Here is a 13,724-nt window from a genome sequence, read left to right as displayed (position 1 = left end):
GTATAACAAACCACCCAAAACGTAGCTGCTGAAGCAAATCATAAATCTGCAATTTGGGCTGCTCTCAGTGAGGAAAGTGTATCTCATATTTCACCGGTGTAGTCTGGGGTAGGTTCACTGAGTGTTAACGGGTCTACTTCCCGAGTGGCTCATTCATAAACCCGACAAGGTGATACTAGCTGTCAGGTGGAAGCCAGGCAGGGCCCTCGGTTCTTCTCCACCTGAGTCTTTCCTCATGTGCAGATTTTTTTCACAGGAAAGTTGGGATTTCTCACAGCATGGTGGCCAGGTGCTAAGCACAAGATCTCAAGAGACAGGAAATGAATGTTAAGTGCCAGTGTCTCATCAATACAAATTATTTTAATTAAAATTCCTTTGATGCCTACTATATGCAAAGCACTGGGATATAGAGGGATACAGAGAGGAAGGGAACGCGCAGGCTGAGCTCTCTCAGTGGAGCGTACAGCTCTGTCGGGGCAGTGCAGGGCCGTAGGATGAGCAGATGTGTACAGGGGAGTGAGTGCTGAGTGTGGACTGAGAATGAACACAACCAGTCCCAGAGTTTCAAACTGAACTACCGATTGTGTAGTGTGGGAGCCACTTGAATATTCTATCCATGCAAGACATCCAGGAAAGGCTCTCTTAAGTTTTAATAATTGCAAAGAGTGTAATTTCCCATGTATTATATTAACATTTCAAAATAAAGCCATTATAGCCTTCTTTTAAATGTACTCCATAAAACCTGAAAGTCAGTCATACTGATTGGATACCTACCATTACTTGTTTAAAAAACACAAAAGCGGCCCTAGCTGGTGTAGCTCAGTGGTTTGAGCACGGGCTGCAAACCAAAGTGTCGCAGGTTCGATTCCCAGTCAGGGTACATGCCTGGGTTGCAGGCCATGACCCCCAGCAACCGCACATTGATGTTTCTCTCTCTCTCTCTCTCTCCTTCCCTTCCCTCTCTAAAAAATAAATAAATAAAATCTTTAAAAAAATACAAAAGCTCTTCATTAATTTTTTGAAGTCTTACATGGCTCATTTTTCCTCATTGAACTACTTGTATTCTGCCTTTCCCACAAAATTTTTTTCTAATGTGACCTAGTTTTTTATGCTTTAAAGCCTTTGATTGATCACTTAAGTTACATTTCAGCAACAACAAAAATAAGCACTTAAACTTAGAATAAAAAATTTCCTGTTATTTTTATCAGCTCTGAATGTTAATTTTTAAAATTGTGAATTATGCCATTATTAATAACTATTAATATGTAACTGATGAAAATAAGTTTTCATTGCAGAGAAACATCAAAGGTAAAATTTTATTGGAAGTGTGTATCTTAATGAACAACATGGGGCTTTTCAGTTCATTTATGTATCTGGATAAACACGACTTTTGCTAGCATGAACTGAGACTTAGCATCAGTCCTTTTCCTTGTGTTATTTTTAAATAAGCACTGAGAAATAGTGTCCAAGTAAGTAAGAAGATGAGAAAAATCAGGGCTTTTGTCATAATTGTATGCAGAGTTCAGTGGTCCCCAAGACCACCTTCAGGTTCAGTAATTCATTAAGTCTCACAGAACTCACTGAAAGTTGTTAATTACTGCATCAAAAGGACACAGATTAAAATCAGCCAAGGAAAGACAAGCATGGGGCAAAATCCACAAGAGTTCCACATGTGGAGGTTCCGGTTGTCCTCTTCCAAGGGGGCTGTGGACAGCACTAAATGCTCCCGGCAGCAGCGTGTGGCAACACGCACAAAGTACTGCCAACCAGAGACACTCACTCAAGCCCCGGAGTTCAGAGTTGTTATTGGGGCTCAGTTGTGGAGATATGCTTGACGACCTCTGTAGCCCACCTCAGTCTTTAGCCCCTCCAGAGGGCAAGCTGATGCCATGTGAATCTTAGCCCCTCTATAAATCACATTCATAGCATAGACTGTCTGGCATCTCCCAGCACCCCCGGGTAAACAAAGACAGAGAGGCCATTCCAAGGGGTTAGGGATTCCCTCCTGGGAGCCAAAGGCCTTAAAGGCCAGCCCTCTCTATGGGCAAGATTATTTACAGTACACCATATAACTCTTTATTTGAACATATTTCTTTAACATACCAAAAATTACACAATAACTTGTCATTAATCATTATTTTAATAATCAGCTGACAATTCAATTCATTTTAACTGAAAGCAAAGAATTCGAAGCCAGCTGTATTGCAAAGGGAATGTTACATCCATTGGAGCACAGTTAGACATGGTATCTGGAAGTGTCCCTTTGGTACCACAGCAGTTTACACCCTGGCGTGCCGTGTACTATAGTGAATTTCTGTATTGGTAAAAGGTAACTTTTCTAAAGTGGGAGAAGGAGGATACCTTCACTTTAGTGGTACTTAGGCAAATCAGCTTATAGTTAAACAAGGCTTATTATATAGCACCAAGCAGGAAATAACATAAAAGTAGGATATCAATCTTGACTTTCTTAATCAGCTCTGCCCTGTAACAAGAGCTCTCTCTTACTGGTCCTCTGTACCTTAGCCTCTAATCTGTCCCTGTTTGACCTGTTTCGTCTGAGAGTAAAAACCCTCTCTCCTCCCTGAGCCCCAAGACTCCTAACATCTGTTTCTGTCCACTATCAAAAGAGCTAAAAATTAAGAAATTACAAAAATTGCAAATCTCTGCACCCAGGGAAGACAAGCCTTTTTATTTATTAAACAGAAAATTTTACTTTTCTCTGGAGGTGGTTCTAATGCCCCATTAGAGTTTACTCAACAAAAGAGTTTAAAACATGGATGTAAAAACAACCGCTAAAAAGGTTAACTTTTTGGTTCTGCTACATACAACATAAAGTGTGACGCCCAGTAAATTATTTAAGCAGGAAAGAGGCATATTCTGATCTATGTTTCACAACAATGACCCTCCAGTGGGAAATGGATGAGTAGAGACTGGAGCATGGAGAGCAATTAGGAGACCTTAACAGTGGCCCATAGGTCATGAAGATTTCAGCTTGCAGCCCAAGAAGTACTGTTTCCCAGTCTGTATGTAGGCGTCTAATATTAGCTCTGTGTTTTTTAAACTTTTCATTGATACGTAAAGTATTACAGAAAAGCACACGTCTTAAGTGTACAGCTTTTTGAATCTTCAGTGGTTATGTATTTTTGAACTTATCCACAAGTTTTTTGATTTGCCTTTTTTTTTCCTTCCCAGATAATTTTTATGGTGGGACGAGGATATCTATCTCCAGATCTCAGTAAGGTACGAAGTAACTGTCCAAAAGCCATGAAGAGATTAATGGCGGAGTGCCTAAAAAAGAAGAGAGATGAAAGACCACTCTTTCCCCAAGTAAGAAAAAACTTTGTTATCTAAGAGGACAGACTACTATTCCGATATAGATTTTTAAGCATTTTTGAGAGCACATAGTTTGTATTTCATGGTTTTGGATTTTGTATGATTATGTGCAGACTCCAGATAAGTAAACACAAAGACTATTTTTAAAGGTTGAACAGTGGTACACCTAGAAACTTGGGATCCCAACTCAAAATATTCAGAAAGAGTTTGTTTTTTAAATATTTATAAATTTATTTGAACAGCATAAAACAGTTACATGTTAAATAATGTTTTTATGAAAAATAATTATGTTTCCTCCCCCTCCAAAAATAGGGAGAAAAGTAGCTTTGTTTTACATTTTTGTAAATCTCTGCAGAGAGAAGACAGCTGGATTCTCTGGTTTGAATTCACTATGATGCAATATCTTATATCATGTAGCCTTTGAAAACTCCACTTACACATGTAAAATAATGACAGTAACAAAGGCAAGTAATATCTTAGTGCTGTGATAAAAATAGTTTTGTCACAGACCACATTTAAATGCTGCTTTTAATTCTTCCTAATGGTAAACAGATTCCAAACTTCCCCTTAATACGAGATCATTTTGAGGGGCCTTTCTCTGATTTTTGGAAATTTCTCATTTCTTACCTGTTTATGTTATATAAGTAAGGGTAAAGCCCTTAAGTTCACAATCTTTCAATAAGCCTCACAAACTGGAACTAAGTACCTGAATAAGCTTAGAAAGTTTAGCTCTAGGAGATATTGTAATATCCTACTGGTAGTGTTTTACGATGCTTAGGAAGTTCCTGATAGCACTATGTAAGTGTGTCTCAGTCATTCAATGCAATTTTCAAGTGCTGGCTGCCATAGTTACTCAGCTTCCATAATTACTGAGTTGGTCCTTTTCTAAACCAATGCCTTTGAATATGCAGTCCTAGCTGAGTTTCTTAGACAAAGGCCACTGTTACAGGAATGAGTGAATCTTTCATTCCCATCTAAAAAATTAAAGGTAGAATTGATAGTTTTACCAAGTCTCTTGGGGGCTGTCCCAGAGTGGGGAGGGGAGGTTAATTGGTTGGGTGGGTAAACACATGTTTTACAAATTGGAATTCTAAGTTACTGTTCTTTGGAGGAAGAGTTGTTTTGTTAACCCAGAAAATTACTGCTTTAAGACAATTGAAGTAGAAGATCAGCATTGTTGACCACTGTCAGCAGGACCCCACACCAGGTTCCTTTCACATCCAGGGGCTAGGGTTTCATGATTGAACTGGTTGATGTATGTTAATAATGCAAATTAGAGACTTAGGCCCACTTTTTAAAAAAGTATTAATGGGACAAAATGTTCATAATCCTAAATATAAATAACATTGCATTCTTTTCATGGTGTCAGAAAATGAAATGTACACATGAACTTTACAGATTATCAAAAACTTCACCTTCTAAGAATTATTTTTTAATTTTCATTAGAGAATCTCTTTTTACACCTTACGCAAACTTAAATTTCAAATGGCCAAAGGTATACATATAAAAAATAAAACTATAAAAACATGAAATCATTTTTATAACCTTGAGGTAGGAATGAATTTTCTAAGCAAAAGGTAAAATCCAGAAGTTATAAAGGAAATGATTAGCAGGTATGACTTTATTAAAAGTTCTTAAACTTTTATATAGTAGAAAATAATATTGAAAGGTAAACATGGAAAAATAATTATAGCATGTATAACAAAAGTTAAATATTCATATTGTACAAAGGGCTCCTTCAAATCAATAACTAGAGATAATCAATAGAAAATAAGCAAAAGATATGAACTGGTGATTCACAAACGAAATAACATATAATGAATGAATTTTAGGACAAAATGTTAAGAGTTCAGGGGTAATCAGTAAAATGCAAAGTAACATAATAGTGAACTATGTTTGATTTTCCGCCTCAGATTGGCAGTAGCCAGCATGGAGAACAGTGTTGGAAAGTGAGGAAGAAAGAGCCTTTTAAATTTTTAACAGTGTTGGGGGAATGTTAATTGGATAGGCCTTTTAAAAGAACTTTGTAGACTCCATAAACTTAAAATACATACACCCTTTGCTCTGACAAATTCCACTCCTAAAAACCTATACTGCCGAGCCTGCTTCCGCAAGTATTCAGGTATGTACAAAAATGTTTATTTACTATAAAAGGAAAAATTAAAGACATAAAGATCAAGATAGCTCTGTAGGCGGCAAGGATATCAGTAAGGGAAAAAGCAATGCAGAAAAAGATGTGTGTGATGCCACTTTAAATTTGGCGGTGGTGAATTTGGGGGTGGGCTCTGCTTTCAAATGTGCATGTTTATGCATAGGAAAAGTTCAGAAGATAGACTCTTTAACAGTGGTTACCCTGGAAGGTAGGATTTATACTTTTCTATATTGTTTGAATTTTGATTTATGTTATGCTTGTAATTATTTTAAAATTGTAACATTGCTTATTTCTTTGCCACCTTATGCTGATCATTATACAGATTATAGTTTAATGATAACTCAGAAAAATAATACTAGTAATAATGCTGCTAAAGTTTTGTTGAGTACTTACTATATGCCAGGCTCTGTGCCAAGCCCTTTATACATATGTCTCATGATTATGTTTGTACAGTACCACACTGTATAATGTAGGAGACCATTCTGCACAGCGTGGGCCCAGCTCCCACTTGGAAAGGCCAGTGGAAAGCAAGGTCCAGTACATAGGACCCATGCCCATGGATAGGTTCTCCCATGGGGAATCAGGCCTGCGTTGTACCTAAGGCAGCTTTGAGACTTGATTTTGCTAAAACTCCCTCACCCTGAATTGAGGCAGCAAGTGTTTACTGCATATCTTTTTTTTAATATATTTTATTGATTATGCTATTACAGTTGTCCCATTTCCCCCCTTCACTCCCCTCCACCCTGTAAAACCTCTCCCACCCACATTCCCCTGCTTTAGTTCATGTCCATGTGTCATAAGTTCTTTAGCTTCTACATTTCCCATACTATCCTTGCCCTCCTAATGTCTATTTTCTACCTACCATTTATGCTACTTATTCTCTGTACCTTTTCCTGTTCTCTCCTCCTCCCGCTCCCCTGTTGCTAACCCTCCATGTGCCCTCCATTTCTGTGGATCTGTTCCAATTCTAGTTGTTTGCTTGGTTTCTTTTGGTTTTGCTTTAGGTATGGTTGTTAATAATTGTGAGTTTGCTGTCCTTTTACATGTTTTTTTTATCTTCTTTTCTTAGATAAGTCCCTTTACCATTTCATAAAATAAGGGCTTGGTGATGATGAACTCCTTTAACTTGACCTTATCTGAGAAGCACTTTATCTGCCCTTCCATTCTAAATGAAAGCTTTGCTGGATAGGGCAATCTTGGATGTAGTTCCTTGCCTTTCATGACTTGGAATACTTCTTTCTAGCCCCTTCTTGCCTGTAAGATCTCTTTTGAGAAATCAGCTGACAGTCTGATGGGAACTCCTTTGTAGGTTACTGTCCCCTTATCTCTTGCTGCTTCTAGGATTCTCTCCTTCATTTTTACCTTGGCTAATGTAATTATGATGTGCCTTGGTGTGTTCCTTCTTGGGTCCAACTTCTTTGGGACTCTCTGAGCTTCCTGGACTTCCTGGAAGTCTATTTCCTTTGCCAGAATGGGGAAGTTTTCCTTTATTATTTGTTCAAATAAGTTTTCAGTTTCTGGCTCTTCCTCTTCTCCTTCTGGTACCTCTATAATTCAGATGTTGGAACATTTAAAGATGTCCTGGAGTTTTCTAAGCTTCTCCTCGTTTTTTATGAATTCTTATTTCTCCATTCTTTCCTGTTTGATTGTTTCTTTCTTCCTTCTGGTCCACTCTATTGTTTTGAGTCCCAGTTTCCTTCCCATCACTATTGGTTCCCTGTGCATTTTCCTTCATTTCTCTTATCGTAGCCTGCATTTGTTCATCTAATTTGTGACCAAAATCAACCAATTCTGTGAGCATCCTGATCACCAGTGTTTTGAACTGTGCATCTGATAGGTTGGCTGTCTCTCAGTCACTTAAAATGATGGGTTCTGGGGCTTTGATTTGTTCTTCTCTTTGAGTCTTTTCTCCTTTTGGGGGGTGGGCAGTCTGGTCACACCTGTTACAGAAAGGAGCAGAGCCTTAGGTGTTCACCAGGGCTGGGCACCCCAGTCGCTGGGTTGTGACGTTGTATGTGGGGGCGGGGTTGACAGGGAACAATGGTGCTTGCTGTGTTCTCCATGGGACCTCAGTCCCCTCTGCTGCTTCCGCCAAACAAACTGGGCCTCTCTGGTGCCAATTCCCGTGTGGGTGGGCTCGTACATGCCACAGGGCCCTCCAAGAACCTCCCCTGTGAGGCTGGGTGTCTCTCTGTGTGCCTCAACTCCCACAGGTGATCTCAGTCAGTGTCACAAGGCTCTATTTCCCAATGCTGTGATCCTGAGTTGCACGCACTGCCTCGCTTTACAATCGCCGCCTCACTGGGTCTGCCAGTTGCCAATTGCCACCCCTGGGCCGGGGTCTGCCAGCTGCCACCTGTGCACTGCGGTCTTGCATGCCCCGGCTGCCTTACACACCCCGGATGCCTTATGCACCCAGTCCCACTGCTCTCTGCTCTCCGCTCTCCACGCCTTGACCCATGCCTTGCTGCTCGTCTCCACCCCTCCTACCGGTCTGGATGCATGGGTCTAATTCAACTTCTTGGTTGTCCGACTTCCATTCAGATCAATTTTCTGTCATTTCTGGATGTTATTCTGTTTCTAAATTGTTGTTGTCCCTATTTTGGTTGTATATGGAGGTACGGTATGTCCACCTATGCCTCCATCTTGGCCAGAAGTCCATTTACTGCATATCTTTAAAGTAACTTCCTAAAATCTATTCTAAACCTTCCACAGATGAGTGTAACCAGTTAACCACTTTTCCCTTTGCATTTGCAAATATCCTTCTTCTGTGATGTGATTAGCAGCATCCTCTCCTTTGTTTTCTGCAAAAGGTAAACACCCTAAAGCAAACCTGTGCTTAGTAAGTGAGGACCATCCTCAGTGTAATGTGCCCAGAAAAGCAATAAAAGCTTGTCAAGGCAAGGGTCAGGGCGCTCTCCTCTTGAGAGAGTGTCTGAGGTGCTCCAAGGTACTCTCCCCCTTGAGAGAGTGGCCATGCTGTCCCTTTTCCTCCACAGGACTCAGTAGTCCATGTGAATTTGTCTTGTCTCATCCAAAATGCTACAGACACTGCTGGCCAGTGTCTGCATCAGCATGCCTTGAAAAGTCATAACCTGTTTCTTTATACCTTTAAAAATGCTGAGTTTCTAGGTTTTGTGTGTTGCTGTCTTTTCGACGAGTTTTCCTGTCTTCTTCACTCTTGGGTTGTCACCTGTCCCTTCTCACTTCTGTGCTGCTGGCCGTCTGGGTCTTTGGGATCCTATTCTTCATACTGTGTGTAGGACACTTCCCATTGTGAAGTTCTTTCAACACTGAGTTGCTCTGATGGTTCTTTTATGAAGTCACATAGTGCTTTATTTAACGTGCTCTCATCTTCCCCCAAAGGGACTTGGCGTATGAGAAATAGGCATTTAACTGGTTTAAATTTTTTTATTATTTACTGTTCCAAGGCTGGCAAATGATCTAAAATGTAAATAAAAGCTAGTTATGGGTTAATTTCCCCATTTAGTTTACAAAGAATAAAGCTGTAAGCAGTTTGGTAGTTTTTAAGGAAGAATACCAGTTTCCTATGTATTTTTCTGGGCATTTAGGATGATACTGAAAACAATGTAAGATTTCAGGTGCTTTCCTGTATGATGGGGCTGTTAAAGATTAATACCACCTAGATTTTTATTCTTGTTTCGTTTTCTTTTTTTGCTTTCTTTTTAGATCCTCGCCTCTATTGAGCTGCTGGCCCGCTCATTGCCAAAAATTCACCGCAGTGCATCAGAACCCTCCTTGAATCGGGCTGGCTTCCAGACAGAGGATTTCAGTCTCTATGCTTGTGCTTCTCCGAAAACGCCCATCCAGGCAGGGGGATACGGTGCGTTTCCTGTCCACTGAGCTGAATTAACACAGGGGAGCGTACAGGAGGGTAGGGACAAGGGATAATGAACATGTTTGCTCATACATTAGTTAAATTAAATAGGACTTTTTATAAAGGTGAGTCAAAGAAAACTTACGTTTTTAAAGACTATGTAATTTTTTCCAATCTAAAATTCATACTTAGCATTGGATTTTCAACCTCTAAGGGTTTTTAAATGTATAGACATTACTAAGACTTTGCAGTGCCTCTTCCAGATGCTTTACTATTCCCAGTTTGTTTTGTTTCCTTGGTTATTCTCATTATTAAACTTCAGTTAAACATTTCCCAGGCACCTTTTGTCATTAGCCCCCACCCATCCATCAGGGTCTTCGAAGATCAGTGGCACTCCTGTGCATGCGTGTGCAGGGGGAGAGTGACGGCGGGGTGGCCTGTGTCAGGCGAGGCAGACCAGACAGATCACATTCAGGAAGTCACTAAAATTGGATAGGCTTATTTTTATTCTTAATATTTTTTCTATAACTATTTCTTTTTATTACAATTTGGAAAGTGTGAATGTCCTTTATTCCCTTAAAGCGATAAACTAGACTAAATCTCTTTTTATAAATTGTGGGTGCAGGTAACCAAAGCCATCACAAGGAGTGGCATTTTTGACATGAGTAACATGGTTTAACTTTGGATTTTTAGTGGGTAAATGTTATAAGTTGGAGTTCCTTTCAGATATTTCTTTATATATTAAGGATATCTTACATATATAGAAGCCAGATTTCCTTACAAATGCACTACCTCCTCCTCCCCTAGAAAGCTTCACAGAATCCTGTGAGAACTCTCAGGTTTGTTTGTTTTTCTTTTAGATATCTGGTTGTCAAACACCAGGTAATGGATTTTTTTAAAATTATTATTCCTTTACCTTACCTCTCATGATGCCTGTTTTAGCAATCACCTGATCATGTGTCTTATAACATTTCTGTGTTCCTTATGTTCTTTGCCCAGCAATTCTACTTATTATGAATGAAAATTACTCTTTTTTGTGTGTTCTATACTACAAAGTATTTGTTAGCGCTTTCTAATGCTCACACTGTCTTGTGGAGAAAATGACTGTAATATGGCAGTCAGTATATTCTTACTAGAAACCATAGTCTTACTGGAAGCCACATTGGTGTTACCTTATCAAAGAAATTGCTTCTCTACTTCAGAGTCAGCCTAGGAACCAAAATCAGCCTGTTAAATATATCTTCATTTATTCAGTTTGGATTCGTGCTGATTTTTAAATAATAGCTGACAAAGTTATTAAGGCACACAGACAACATCTGCATAAATGCTGTCTTCTTTGAAGCCAATAAAAAAGAAAATTGGAAACACTTTAAACAACTAATAATGACTTAGTTTTTAAGTACCAAAAATTTTTAAACGTTTTTTTAATTTGACTAGGTTAGATTTCATCCAGGAAAACTACTCAGTGATAAGTATGACGTACCTTTAGCCCCTCATTTGGGTAGCTTAAGATAAGTAACACCATTCATGTTTTTAGAAATGGATTCAGCCCTGGCTGGTGTGATTCAGTGGATTGAGTGCTGGCCTGCTGACTGAAAGGTCACTGGTTAGATTCCCAGTCAGGGCACATGCCTGGGTTGTGCGCCAGGTTCCTGGTTGTGGGCGCACGACAAGCAACCAGTTGATATTTCTTTTTTCTTTTTTTCCTTTTGTTGTTGTTTTGGATGTTGTCGCTTTTGTTTTTTAATGTTCTATTGTTTATGCTATTACAGTTGTCCCAATTTTCCCCCCTTCTCCCCCTTCCACCAAACCCACCCCCCACTTCCATAGTCAGTCCCCACTCCCCACACCGCTGTCTATGTCTATGGATCCTTCATGTATGTTCTTTGACTAATCCCTTCACCTTCTTTCAATCAGTCCCCACTTCCCTCCTCCCCTTTTATAGCTGTCAGTCTATTCTATGATTCTATGACTCTGGTTCTATTTTGCTCTGTAAGGAAGATCATGTGGTTATTTATCTTTCACCAACTGGCTTATTTCACTTAGCATAATAGTCTCCAGTTCCATCCACACTTTCGCAAGAGGTAGGAATTCCTTCTTTTTTTCTGTTTCATAGTATTCAGTGTGTAAATGTACCACAGTTTTTTAATCCACTCATTTATTGATGGGCACTTAGGCTGTTTCCAAATCTTAGCTATTATAAATAAATAGTGCTTCTATGAACACAGAGGTACATATATTGTTTTGAGTTGGTGTTGGAGGATTCTTAGGGTATATTCCCAGCAGTGGAATCATTGGGTCAGAAGGCAGGTCCATTTTTAATTTTTTGAGGGAATTCCATACTGTTTTGTGCAGTGGCTACACCAGTCTGCATTCCCACCAATAGTGCACAGGGGTTCCCTTTTCTCCCCATCCTTGCCAGCACTTGTTTGTTGATTTATTAATGATAGCCATTTTGGCAGGTGTGTGGTGATATCCCATTGTGTTTTTGATTTGCATCTCTCTGATAGCTAGTCATGTCGAGAATTTCTTCATATGTCTATGGACCCATCTGTATGTTCTCCATGGAGAAGTGTCTGTTCAGGTCCTTTGCCCATTTTTTAACTGGATTGTTGGTTTTCCTGGTGTTGAGTTATACGAGTTCTTTATATATTTTGGATCTTAAACCCTTATCCAGGGTATCATTGGCAAATATGTTTTCCCATACAGTTGGTTCCCTTTTCATTTTGATGGATGTTTTCTTTAGGCAAAATCTTTTTAATTTGATGTAGTTATATTCATTTATTTTTTTTCTTTTATTTCCCTCGCCTTTGGAGATATGTCAGAGAAAATGTTTCTCCGTGAGATATATGAAATTTTACTGCCAATGTTTTCTGCTAGATTTTTGTTGTATCACAACTTATATTTAAGCCTTTTATCCCACTGGAGTTTATTCTCCTGTATGGGGTAAGTTGGTGTTCTAGCTTCATTTTTTTGCAGATACCAGTCCGTCCAGTTCTACCAACACTATTTATGGAGCAGACTGTTTCTGCTCCATAGTATGCTCATGCTCCCTTTGTCAAAAATTAATTGACCACAGAGACATGGGTTTATTTCTGGGCTCTCTGTTTTGTTCCATTGGTCTATATGTTTGTTTTTATGCTGGTACCAGACTATTTTGATTACAGTGGTGGCGTTAGTGTAGTTCAGTATCAGGTATTGTGATCTCTCCAACTTAGTTCTTCTTTCTCAAGATTGCTGAGGCTCTTCGGTGTCTTTTTTGGCTCCATATACATTTTTGGAATGTTTGTTCTAGATCTGTGAAGTATGCCATTGGTATTTTAATGATTAAAAATTATAGATTGCGTTACACCTATAGATTGCTTTGGGTGGTATGGACATTTTAATGATGATAATTCCTCCAATCCATGAACATAGTATATGCTTCCATTTATTTGTGTCTTCCTCAATTTCTTTCTTCATTGTTCCGTGGTTTTCCGAGTACAGGTCTTTCACCTCCTTGGTTAAATTTATTCGTAGGTACTGTGTTGTTGTTGTGTTGTTGTTGGTTGCTGCTGCTACATTAAATGGAATTTTTTCTTAGTTTTTATTCCAGATAGGTCATGTTGGTGTAGAAAGATGCCATCAATTTCCGAATATTGACTTTGTATCCCACTATGTTGCCAAATTCACTTACATTAGTAGGTACCGAATAGTTTTTTCATGGAGACTTTGGGTTTTCTGTGTGCATTCTCATGTCTGCAAAGAATGACAGTTTTACTTCCTCCTTTCCAATTTGGATGCTTTTTATTCTTGTCTGATTGCTGTGACTAGGACTTGCGGTACTGTGTTGGTAAGAGTAGTGAAAGTGGACACCCCTTGTCTTGTTCCTGATCTTAAGGGAAATGCTTTTAGTTTTTGCCCATCGAGTTCCATGTTTCTCTGCCAAATTGATGTTTCTCTCCCTCTCTTGTTCCCTCCCTTTCCCTCTAAGAATAAAATAAAATCTTTAAAACAATAAATAGTAACCACTTAACACAATAGCTTAAATGGCCTTTTTCTCAAGTTGGCCACTCAGTTTGATGAAGTGATCTGCCCTTTTTTTTTAAATACGGTATTATGAAAAGGGTACCTCATATCTAAAACATTTTGTCAGTTTATAGGCTTATTTACTCGAGACATTTATTGAGCATTTCTGTAGCACTTTTTATTTTACTAAGTATTTATTTAATCTCTCCTGTGATACTTTCTCTAAAGAACTCAAGAAATCCAGTGTATCTGTGCCAGAATGTTCCTCCTCCTTTTGAAACTGCCTGAAAGGTCACCACACAGAAAGAATGGGGCTTATTCTGGTTATAAATGACTGCCCCCCTCTATCTAAAGTATGATTGATTTATCAGTGGGGGGGCACACACACAGGAG

General features: G+C 39.1%; 1 protein-coding gene across 4 annotated transcripts in view; it reads left to right on the top strand.

Annotated features, from left to right (window-relative positions):
- Positions 1-13,724, top strand: part of BRAF (B-Raf proto-oncogene, serine/threonine kinase) — a 129,119-nt gene that overhangs the window by 104,972 nt on the left and 10,423 nt on the right. For 2 of the 4 annotated variants that reach the window (XM_036010961.1, XM_036010960.1), the window contains 3 exons: positions 3,193-3,327; positions 9,176-9,329; positions 10,184-10,205. In XM_036010961.1, coding sequence (XP_035866854.1) covers positions 3,193-3,327; positions 9,176-9,329; positions 10,184-10,205 — 311 coding nt within the window. The remainder of the gene's footprint in view (positions 1-3,192; positions 3,328-9,175; positions 9,330-10,183; positions 10,206-13,724) is intronic. The other 2 variants (XM_028525133.2, XM_036010962.1) reach the window with 1 other exon arrangement.

This window comes from Phyllostomus discolor, chromosome 10 (genome assembly GCF_004126475.2).
Source record: "Phyllostomus discolor isolate MPI-MPIP mPhyDis1 chromosome 10, mPhyDis1.pri.v3, whole genome shotgun sequence".
NCBI lineage: Eukaryota > Metazoa > Chordata > Mammalia > Chiroptera > Phyllostomidae > Phyllostomus > Phyllostomus discolor.
The sequence above is the reverse complement of the archived record's forward strand: the minus strand, read 5'-3'. Positions and strand labels throughout refer to the sequence as shown.